Source organism: Acipenser ruthenus, unplaced genomic scaffold (genome assembly GCF_902713425.1).
Source record: "Acipenser ruthenus unplaced genomic scaffold, fAciRut3.2 maternal haplotype, whole genome shotgun sequence".
NCBI lineage: Eukaryota > Metazoa > Chordata > Actinopteri > Acipenseriformes > Acipenseridae > Acipenser > Acipenser ruthenus.
In genome coordinates this window covers 60,001-72,500 of record NW_026707833.1, presented here as the reverse complement: position 1 = coordinate 72,500, position 12,500 = coordinate 60,001, and the positions used below count along the sequence as shown (strand labels likewise).

The window sequence follows — 12,500 nt, the reverse complement described above, 5'->3', positions numbered from 1 at the left end:
GAGGAGAGGGAGGGGGAGAGCTGTTCAAACAGGAGCCCCGCTGAACCATCAGAGAACACAACCAGATTCAACACCTGAGAGGAGAGGAGGAGAGGAGGAGAGGAGGAGAGGAGGAGATGGAGGGGGAGAGCTGTTCAAACAGGAGCCCCGCTGAACCATCAGAGAACACAACCAGATTCAACACCTGAGAGGAGAGGAGGAGAGGAGGAGAGGAGGAGAGGAGGAGAAGAGGAGGAGAGGAGGAGAGGGAGGGGGAGAGGAGGAGAGGAGGAGAGGAGGAGAGGGAGGGGGAGAGCTGTTCAAACAGGAGCCCCGCTGAACCATCAGAGAACACAACCAGATTCAACACCTGAGAGGAGAGGAGGAGAGGAGGAGAGGGAGGGGGAGAGCTGTTCAAACAGGAGCCCCGCTGAACCATCAGAGAACACAACCAGATTCAACACCTGAGAGGAGAGGAGGAGAGGAGGAGAGGGAGGGGGAGAGGAGGAGAGGGAGGGGGAGAGCTGTTCAAACAGGAGCCCCGCTGAACCATCAGAGAACACAACCAGATTCAACACCTGAGAGGAGAGGAGGAGAGGAGGAGAGGAGGAGAGGGAGGGGGAGAGCTGTTCAAACAGGAGCCCCGCTGAACCATCAGAGAACACAACCAGATTCAACACCTGAGAGGAGAGGAGGAGAGGAGGAGAGAGAGACAGACAGACAGGAAGAGAGGAGAGGAACAGCATCTCTATAGAGGGGTCTGGTCACAGCTGTATATGCAATACAATACAATACAATACAATACAATACACTACAATAGAGCACACTACACTACCCTACACTACAGCACACTCCCCTACACTACACTACACTACCCTACTCTACACTACACTACACTACAGCACACTACCCTACACTACAGCACACTACACTACAGCACACTACACTACAGCACACTCCCCTACACTACACTACCCTACACTACACTACACTACACTACAGCACACTACACTACACTACACTATAGCACACTACACTACAGCACACTACACTACACTACCCTACCCTACACTACACTACCCTACACAACCCTACCCTACACTACCCTACCCTACACTACACTACAGCACACTCCCCTACACTACACTACCCTACCCTACCCTACACTACCCTACCCTACACTACCCTACCCTACACTACACTACAGCACACTACACTACAGCACACTCCCCTACACTACACTACCCTACACTACACTACACTACACTACAGCACACTACACTACAGCACACTACACTACCCTACACTACACTACCCTACCCTACCCTACACTTTCCTGCACTACACTCCCCTCCCCTCCACAGCTCTATCGAGGGGTGCAGCACCTTGTCGTAGTGCCTCATGCCTCTCGTCTCGGGGCTCCCCAGTCGGATGCTCGTCAGCGCGGCCGCGGGGTCCCGGGGGTCCGGGGAGGGACAGTCCTCCAGCGCCAGCGCCAGCACAGCGCTCTCCAGGGTCCTCAGGGACCCCCCCGCCCCCCGGGACAGCAGGTCCTCTCGCAGAGCGTGCCAGACAGGTCTCTCCAGGGCAGTCAGGCTGCACGGGGAAGCAGGCAGCGGCAGGGACGCCCCGGGAGGGGTCCTCACGGCACCCAGCAGCTGGCTGTGGATCTGGGGGAGCGGGAGGGGGTCCTCAGCCTGGGACAGGAGCTGCAGGGGGAACGCAGAGCCTCGATAGAGCAGGGCTGCGTGCAGACTGTCAGGGTAGATCTGCAGAGAGAGGAGAGGAGGGAGAGATGCTGTGATCTAGTCAGCAATCAAACACTGTGCTCTAGTCAGCAATCAAACACTGTGCTCTAGTCAGCAATCAAACACTGTGCTCTAGTCTAGCTGCTATAGTCAATCAAACACTGTGCTCTAGTCTAGCTGCTATAGTCAAACACTGTGCTCTAGTCTAGTTGCTATAGTCAATCAAACACTGTGCTCTAGTCTAGCTGCTATAGTCAAACACTGTGCTCTAGTCTAGCTGCTATAGTCAATCAAACACTGTGCTCTAGTCTAGCTGCTATAGTCAATCAAACACTGTGCTCTAGTCTAGCTGCTATAGTCAAACACTGTGCTCTAGTCTAGCTGCTATAGTCAATCAAACACTGTGCTCTAGTTTAGCTGCTATAGTCAATCAAACACTGTGCTCTAGTCTAACTGCTATAGTCAATCAAACACTGTGCTCTAGTCTAGCTGCTATAGTCAGCAATCAAACACTGCTCTAGTCTAGCTGCTATAGTCAATCAAACAGTGTGCTCTAGTCTAGCTGCTATAGTCAATCAAACACTGTGCTCTAGTCTAGCTGCTATAGTCAAACACTGTGCTCTAGTCTAGCTGCTATAGTCAATCAAACACTGTGCTCTAGTCTAGCTGCTATAGTCAATCAAACACTGTGCTCTAGTCTAGCTGCTATAGTCAATCAAACACTGTGCTCTAGTCTAGCTGCTATAGTCAATCAAACACTGTGCTCTAGTCTAGCTGCTATAGTCAATCAAACACTGTGCTCTAGTCTAGCTGCTATAGTCAAACACTGTGCTCTAGTCTAGCTGCTATAGTCAATCAAACACTGTGCTCTAGTCTAGCTGCTATAGTCAATCAAACACTGTGCTCTAGTCTAGCTGCTATAGTCAATCAAACACTGTGCTCTAGTCTAGCTGCTATAGTCAATCAAACACTGTGCTCTAGTCTAGCTGCTATAGTCAAACACTGTGCTCTAGTCTAGCTGCTATAGTCAATCAAACACTGTGCTCTAGTCTAGCTGCTATAGTCAATCAAACCCTGTGCTCTAGTCTAACTGCTATAGTCAAACACTGTGCTCTAGTCTAGCTGCTATAGTCAAACACTGTGCTCTAGTCTAGCTGCTATAGTCAATCAAACACTGTGCTCTAGTCTAGCTGCTATAGTCAATCAAACACTGTGCTCTAGTCTAGCTGCTATAGTCAATCAAACACTGTGCTCTAGTCTAGCTGCTATAGTCAATCAAACACTGTGCTCTAGTCTAGCTGCTATAGTCAAACCCTGTGCTCTAGTCAGCAATCAAACACTGAGTGTCTCTCAGCTACCTTGATCTGATCCCTGGTCTCTCCCGGCTCTCTGCACGCTGAGAACAGCTCTGATCTCTGGGTCTGCTCCAGCGCTGCGTCTCCTTCTAGAAGCCGGGGGTCGCTGTGGATCTTGGCCGTGGCCCAGAGCAGGGCAGCGGCCCGGGCTAGCTGGGGTCCCCCCTCCAGTTGGGGGGTCCCCTGGACCGCGGAGGGCTGCAGGAGCACGGGGAGGGCGGTGGAGGTGGGGATGGGGTCCCGGATGGACAGGAGGCAGTTTTTGAACTCCTCCGTCCACCAGTTTTCCCGGCCGGTCGCCCGGGCTGTGAATCGGACGTGGATCTCCTGCAGTTCGGCCTCCTGCCTCCGGAGGGCGCTCTGGTATCTGTGGAACTCCTCCAGGGGCAGGATCAGCCCCAGCACCCGCCCAGCTTCCTGCAGAGTGGTGTCGAGGTTCGGAATTGGGAAATTCGGAAGAGACATCCTGCAGAGAAGAGAGAGGAGAGAGAGAAGAGAGGGGGGGAGAGGAGGGGAGAGAGGAAGAGGAGAGGAGAGAGGGGAGAGGAAGAGGAGAGGAGAGAGGGGAGAGGAGAGAGAGGAGAGGAGAGAGGAGAGGAGAGGAGAGGGAGAGAGAGAGAAGAGAGGAGAGGAGAGAGGAGAAGGGGAGAGGAGAGGGAGAGAGAGGAGAGGAGAGGAGAGAGGAGAGGAGAGAGGAAGAGGAGAGGAGAGAGGAGAGAGGAGAGGAGAGGAGAGGAGAGAGGAGAGGAGAGGAGAGGGAGAGAGAGAGAAGAGAGGAGAGGAGAGAGGAGAAGGGGAGAGGAGAGGGAGAGAGAGGAGAGGAGAGGAGAGGAGAGAAGAGAGGAGAGGGGAGAGAGAGAAGAGAGGAGAGGAGAGAGGAGAAGGGGAGAGGAGAGGGAGAGAGAGGAGAGGAGAGGAGAGGAGGAGAGAAGAGAGGAGAGGGGAGAGAGAGGAGAGGAGAGGAGAGGAGAAGAGAGGAGAGAGGAGAGGAGAGGAGAGAAGAGAGGAGAGAGGAGAGAGGAGAGGAGAGAAGAGAGGAGAGAAGAGAGGAGAGAGGAGAGGAGAGAGGAGAGGAGAGAGGAGAGGAGAGACAGAAGAGGAGGAGAGATAAGAGAGGAGAGGAGAGAGGGGAGAGGAGAGAGGAGAGGAGAGGGAGAGAGAGAGAAGAGAGGAGAGGAGAGAGGAGAAGGGGAGAGAAGAGGGAAGAGAGGAGAAAGAAGGGAGGAGAGAAGAGAGGAGAAAAGAGAAGAGAGAACTAATGATCTTCAATGACAGCCCTAATAACTATACAGCTTCCATATATGGAGTTGTTTTTCAAGCTGTATCTATATGCACAGAAAGGCACTGAAATATATTTCAACACGTGTGGTTTGACTGTCTGGGTCAGGGTTAACACGCTGAATATTTAGAGACCACAATGAGGGTTTATTTTTTGAGTTTAGTATTAGTCCCTTTTCTACAAATATAAAACTCAACTACGTTTCAGTAGATTTAAGGAGTTTTGTAGTAAGTGCACTGCAGCTTAATAATGAAAACGCCTACTGACAAAAACACACTCTGTCTCTCTCTCTCCCCCTCTCTCTATCCCTCTCTCTTTCCCTCCTCTCTCTCTCTCTCTCTCTCTCTCTCCCTCCCTCTCTCTCCCTCTCTCGCCCCCTCCTCTCTCTATCCCTCTCTCTTTCCCTCCTCTCTCTATCCCCCTCTCTCTCCCTCTCACCCCTCCTCTCACTATCCCCCTCTCTCTCTCTCTCTTTCTCTCTCTCTCTATATATATATAAATAATTAGTTTTCATACTTTAAAAGGAGAGAAACAACTTGCCTCAGCAGACAGATTCCTTTCCCTGAAGAAAAGAAAAAGGCGTTGGCCCTCTCAAGTTATTTTTAACAAGCTTATATACTTCCATATGCTTTACCAGACCTCTCTGTGCTTCACAATGCTTCCCTATGCTTTACCACACCTCTCTGTGCTTTACAATGCTTCCCTGTGCTTTACCAGACCTCTCTGTGCTTTACAATGCTTCCCTGTGCTTTACCAGACCTCTCTGTGCTTCACAATGCTTCCCTATGCTTTACCACACCTCTCTGTGCTTTACAATGCTTCCCTGTGCTTTACCAGACCTCTCTGTGCTTTACAATGCTTCCCTATGCTTTACCAGACCTCTCTGTGCTTTACAATGCTTCCCTATGCTTTTCCAGACCTCTCTGTGCTTTACAATGCTTCCCTATGCTTTACCACACCTCTGTGTGCTTTACAATGCTTCCCTATGCTTTACCAGACCTCTCTGTGCTTTACAATGCTTCCCTGTGCTTTACCAGACCTCTCTGTGCTTTACAATGCTTCCCTATGCTTTACCAGACCTCTCTGTGCTTTACAATGCTTCCCTATGCTTTTCCAGACCTCTCTGTGCTTTACAATGCTTCCCTATGCTTTACCACACCTCTGTGTGCTTTACAATGCTTCCCTATGCTTTACCAGACCTCTCTGTGCTTTACAATGCTTCCCTGTGCTTTACCAGACCTCTCTGTGCTTTACAATGCTTCCCTGTGCTTTACCAGACCTCTCTGTGCTTTACAATGCTTCCCTATGCTTTACCAGACCTCTCTGTGCTTTACAATGCTTCACTATGCTTTACCAGACCTCTCTGTGCTTTACAATGCTTCCCTATGCTTTACCAGACCTCTCTGTGCTTTACAATGCTTCCCTGTGCTTTACCAGACCTCTCTGTGCTTTACAATGCTTCCCTGTGCTTTACCAGACCTCTCTGTGCTTTACAATGCTTCCCTATGCTTTACCAGACCTCTCTGTGCTTTACAATGCTTCCCTATGCTTTACCAGACCTCTCTGTGCTTTACAATGCTTCCCTATGCTTTACCAGACCTCTCTGTGCTTTACAATGCTTCCCTGTGCTTTACCAGACCTCTCTGTGCTTTACAATGCTTCCCTATGCTTTACCAGACCTCTCTGTGCTTTACAATGCTTCCCTATGCTTTACCAGACCTCTCTGTGCTTTACAATGCTTCCCTATGCTTTACCAGACCTCTCTGTGCTTTACAATGCTTCCCTATGCTTTACCAGACCTCTCTGTGCTTTACAATGCTTCCCTATGCTTTACCAGACCTCTCTGTGCTTTACAATGCTTCCCTATGCTTTACCAGACCTCTCTGTGCTTTACAATGCTTCCCTATGCTTTACCAGACCTCTCTGTGCTTTACAATGCTTCCCTGTGCTTTACCAGACCTCTCTGTGCTTTACAATGCTTCCCTATGCTTTACCAGACCTCTCTGTGCTTTACAATGCTTCCCTATAAACTTTCACTGGGCTTTATTACACTTTGCTGTGCATTTACGATCAAATTAAATGTATTTTCGGTAACAGCAAATGCAAAAATGAAAAAAAGAGCAGAAAATCGATAATTTCTTTAAATAACCCTGTCAAGTGTGAAGGAGCGAAGCAATATTGGAATTAAAATTAATACAATACAATTAACTTAAGTCGAAATAAAGGATTTTCCTCGGGGAGACAGATTACCTTACTTTACAGGAGACCGAGTCCTCAGCTCTGGCTGTTTACGGCCGCTGTCGTCACAGTAATAATAATAATAATTATAACAATAAGCGCGGAAAGGGAAGTCTTCACAGGGTTGGCATTTCAACATAGCAACCGCATAGCAACACGTACTTCCGGAATAAACAGGTCCGGCTGGTTTTCATCCCCGCTGAGCTCTTAACCCTTTCAGACCTGGTGTCCATTACAATGGACATCACATGTTTGAGCACCCACAGAGACTCACACGCACGCGCAGAGACTCGCACACACGCACAGAGACACCCACGCACAGAGACACACACACGCACAGAATCACACGCACGCACAGAGACTCACACGCACGCACAGAGACACACACGCACGCACAGAGACACACACGCACAGAGACACCCACGCACAGAGACACACACACGCACAGAATCACACGCACGCACAGAGACTCACACGCACGCACAGAGACTCACACACACGCACGGACTCACACGCACGCACAGAGGCTCACACACACGCACAGACTCACACGCACGCACAGAGGCTCACACACACGCACAGACTCACACGCACGCACAAAGGCTCACACACACACACACACACTCACACACAGAGACACACGCACGCACAGAGACTCACGCACAGAGACACACACACGCACAGAATCACACGCACGCACAGAGACTCACACGCACGCACAGAGACACACACGCACAGAGACACCCACGCACAGAGACACACACACGCACAGAATCACACGCACGCACAGAGACTCACACGCACGCACAGAGACTCACACACACGCACGGACTCACACGCACGCACAGAGGCTCACACACACGCACAGACTCACACGCACGCACAGAGGCTCACACACACGCACAGACTCACACGCACGCACAAAGGCTCACACACACACACACACACTCACACACAGAGACACACGCACGCACAGAGACTCACGCACGCACGCACAGGTTCGGCTGGTTTTCATCCTCGCTGAGCTCTCAGTTACTTAACCAGACCCTGAATCGAACTGACCGTTTGCTTAATTAGACCTTTTGAGTCGAAACATCCGCCTGGCCCCATTCCCGCGTTTTTTTTTCATTCACTCTCAAATCAATCAAAGACCATCGTCTCACATTCTCACACCAACCTGTAGAATGAACTATACAATTTTGCTGGCTAGGACTACGGCTCCCAGCATGCCTCTGCACCCGCGGCAACGGTGAGGCATGCTGGGAGCTGTAGTTCTTTATGCTGTGGTCTCGTATCACAAGCGATACAGACCTCTATTACGATACATCATGTACAGCTGTGGACAAAAGTTTAGCAGCATCTCCCTCTATATCAGTGGTTCCCATCCTTTTTTCCCCACTGAGGAGCGGTTAGTTCCAATCCCAGAATTTCACGGACCGCTTCCTACAATATTAACTTTTTAATGTGCTTATAAATCACGTTGTAAAATGATATACGTCCGCAGTTGTATTTCAAAACCTTAGCAACAGAAAAAAAGGCTGAAAATGAAATCACTGAATGACAATATTAATGTAAAGAAAATGTAATTACTTACATAACATTTACAAATTAAAAATTAACTTGTGCAAAGTCATTTTACTTGTATTATTTATGCTAATGAAAAAGTATATATAGCACCAAATAATTATGATGTGACTTATTACCTGTTCCTAAGACACACAGACACACAGACAGACGGAGAGAGAGAGAGAGAGAGAGAGAGAGAGAGAGAGAGAGAGAGACAGACAAAAACAGGCAGACAGACAGATAGACACACACACACACACACAGACACACACACACACACACAGACACACAGACACACAGAAACACAGACAGAGAGACAGACACACAGAAACACAGACAGAGAGACAGACAGACAGACAGACAGAGACAGACAGACAGACAGACAGACAGACAGACAGAGACAGAGAGACACACAGACACACACACAGACACACACACAGACAGACAGACACACAGAAACACAGACACACAGACAGACAGACAGACAGACAGAGACAGACAGACACACAGACACACACACAGACAGACAGACACACAGAAACACAGACAGACAGACAGACAGACAGACAGAAACACAGACAGACAGACACACAGACACACAGACACACACACAGACACAGACAGACACATACACAGACACACACACAGACACAGACAGACACATACACAGACAGACACAGACACAGACACAGACAGACAGACACACAGACACACACACAGACAGACACAGACACAGACACACACACACACAGACACACAGAAACACAGACAGACACAGAAACACACACACACAGACAGACACACACACAGACAGACACACAGACAGACACACAGACACACAGACACAGACAGACACAGACAGACACACAGACAGACACACAGACAGACAGACACACAGACAGTGGGTTATTTCACTGGTTTCCCAACATTGGTGACGTGCAGAATTCCTCGCACAACCACATGAGGAAATACCTGGACTCTTTGGCTCTTGTTTGTATGCTCTATTTGACTTGCAAAACACACCCTCGATAAAGAAATAAAAAAAAAAAAACACAGGAAAATAATTTCCTGGAAATCAGATGCAAACCAGTAACTGGTAAACATGCAGTCTGACCTGATGAATACGTCAATGGAGAAAAACTAGGAAGCGATCTTATCTTTCACCTGTTTAAAACACAGCCGTCCATTGACAGACCCTGTGTGTATCACTGAGCTCCTGAATGGGGCTCGGAATGGGAATCAGACTCCTATCGCACAGCAGTGTGATCCAGTCCAGGTTTTACTGCTACCAGCTTGATCAGCCCCCAGTGTGTCTAGCTAACAAGCTCAGGTGTGTCTTATTATTAAACTCCTAGTGAAACCAGGACTGGATCACACTGCTGTGCAGCGGGAGTCTGATTCCCAGCCCTGATCTCTCTGTCTAAATATCCCACAGTTCCCAGCAATATCCTGTAGCTCTCTTCACTATAAAATCAGCTACAAACCTCCTTCAACCAAAGTCTATCTACAGGGCTGGGAATCAGACTCCCGCTGCACAGCAGTGTGATCCAGAGAAGCATACTACTCTAATTATTATGTGTTCATTTCTCTGACGCCCTTATCCAAGATGACTTACAGGGGTTACTAGAGGTTTTTTAAGAGTCTAGGGGTTTCCTGAAGGGGATGTGATCAGCCAATAAGAGATCTGCATTTTCCTGCGTAAGTCTAAAACAACGACTAGACTCAAACAGTTGAGGGTATTCTCCTCTTCAGTTGAAGGTCTTGAGTGACTTTAACCAATAGGCGAGTCGAAGAATGTCTTTTTTTTAAGACAGGCGACCAATCAGGAGTGAGCAGAGGCGGGCCATAAATCTCCCAGGGCATTCTCTGCCTCACTTGAAGGCCCTGCTTTAGCAACCAATGGGAAAGTCACATCTCTGACAGCTGACCAATCAGGAGTGAGCAACCCCAAAACATGAATCATCCTTGCAGTTAGGAGGATAGCTGGATTTCACACGATATTGCTTATAAATAGACATTGATAAATACAATTACCTTTACAACATCTAATTATTTCGAATTTTAGAGGGGGAGAGGGGGGAGAGGGGAGGGTTGCGATGACTCTGCGACCCTGGTCCATTCTGTCACGGCACGTAACTGGTTTCTTTGATTACATCACCATGTTAAATCAAATATCTAAATTATGTTCATATATATATATTACATTATGTTCTCAATCCTAAAATGATGCAAAATGATTGGCCAGAGCTGTCCACCCCAAAAAAAAGAATATATATATATATATATATATACACACACAGACAGACAGACACACAGAAACACAAACGCACACACACACAGACACACAGAAACACAGACAGACACAGAAACACACACACACAGACAGACACATACACAGACACACACACACAGAAACACAAACGCACAGACAGACAGACACACAGACAGACACACAGAAACACACACACACAGACAGACACATACACAGACAGACAAATACACAGACACACACATACACAGACAGACACACAGACAGACACACAGACAGACACACAGACAGACAGACACACAGAAACACACACACACAGACAGACACATACACAGACACACACATACACAGACAGACACACAGACAGACACACAGACAGACAGACACACAGACAGACACACAGACAGACAGACACACAGAAACACACACACACAGACAGACACATACACAGACACACACATACACAGACAGACACACAGACAGACACACAGACAGACAGACAGACAGACACACAGACACACAGACAGACAGACAGACACACAGACAGACACACAGACAGACAGACACACAGAAACACACACACAGAAACACAAACGCACAGACAGACACACAGACAGACAGACACACAGACACACACACACACAGACAGACAGACACACAGACACACACACAGACAGACACACAGAAACACAGACAGACACAGAAACACACACAGACAGAGAGACACACACACAGACAGACACACAGAAACACAGACAGACACAGAAACACACACACACAGACACACACACACACAGACACACACACACAGACAGACACACACACAGAAACACAGACACACACACATACAGACACACACAGACAGACACATAAACATACAGACACACACACAGACAGACAGACACACAGACACACACACAGACACACACACACACACACAGACAGACAGACACACAGACACACACACAGACAGACAGACACAGAAACACAAACGCACAGACAGACAGACACACAGACAGACAGACACACAGACACACACACAGACAGACACACACACAGACAGACACACACACAGACAGACAGACACACAGAAACACAAACGCACACACACACAGACACACAGAAACACAGACACACACACACACAGACAGACACATACACAGACACACACACACAGAAACACAAACGCACAGACAGACAGACACACAGACAGACACACAGAAACACACACACACAGACAGACACATACACAGACAGACAAATACACAGACAGACACATACACAGACACACACATACACAGACAGACACACAGACAGACACACAGACAGACACACAGAAACACACACACACAGACAGACACATACACAGACAGACAAATACACAGACAGACACATACACAGACACACACACACACAGACAGACAGACACACAGACACACACACAGACAGACACACAGAAACACAGACAGACACAGAAACACACACAGACAGAGAGACACACACACAGACAGACACACAGAAACACAGACAGACACAGAAACACACACACACAGACACACACACACACAGACACACACACACAGACAGACACACACACAGAAACACAGACACACACACATACAGACACACACAGACAGACACATAAACATACAGACACACACACAGACAGACAGACACACAGACACACACACAGACACACACACACACAGACAGACAGACACACAGACACACACACAGACAGACAGACACAGAAACACAAACGCACAGACAGACAGACACACAGACAGACAGACACACAGACACACACACAGACAGACACACACACAGACAGACACACACACAGACAGACAGACACACAGAAACACAAACGCACACACACACAGACACACAGAAACACAGACACACACACACACAGACAGACACATACACAGACACACACACACAGAAACACAAACGCACAGACAGACAGACACACAGACAGACACACAGAAACACACACACACAGACAGACACATACACAGACAGACAAATACACAGACAGACACATACACAGACACACACATACA

At 48.3% G+C, this 12,500-nt stretch overlaps 1 protein-coding gene across 1 annotated transcript in view; it reads right to left on the bottom strand.

The window, feature by feature from the left end:
* LOC131728387 (carnitine O-acetyltransferase-like) overlaps window positions 1–6,839 on the bottom strand; it is an 11,383-nt gene extending 4,544 nt beyond the window's left edge. Inside the window, exons 1-3 of the mRNA XM_059019408.1 lie at window positions 6,612–6,839; window positions 3,086–3,548; window positions 1,365–1,748 (exon numbers count right to left, since the gene is read on the bottom strand). Of these exons, the coding sequence (XP_058875391.1) occupies window positions 1,365–1,748; window positions 3,086–3,547 (846 nt within the window). The 5' untranslated portion in view covers window position 3,548; window positions 6,612–6,839. The remainder of the gene's footprint in view (window positions 1–1,364; window positions 1,749–3,085; window positions 3,549–6,611) is intronic.
* Between the last annotated feature and the right edge of the window lie 5,661 nt (window positions 6,840–12,500).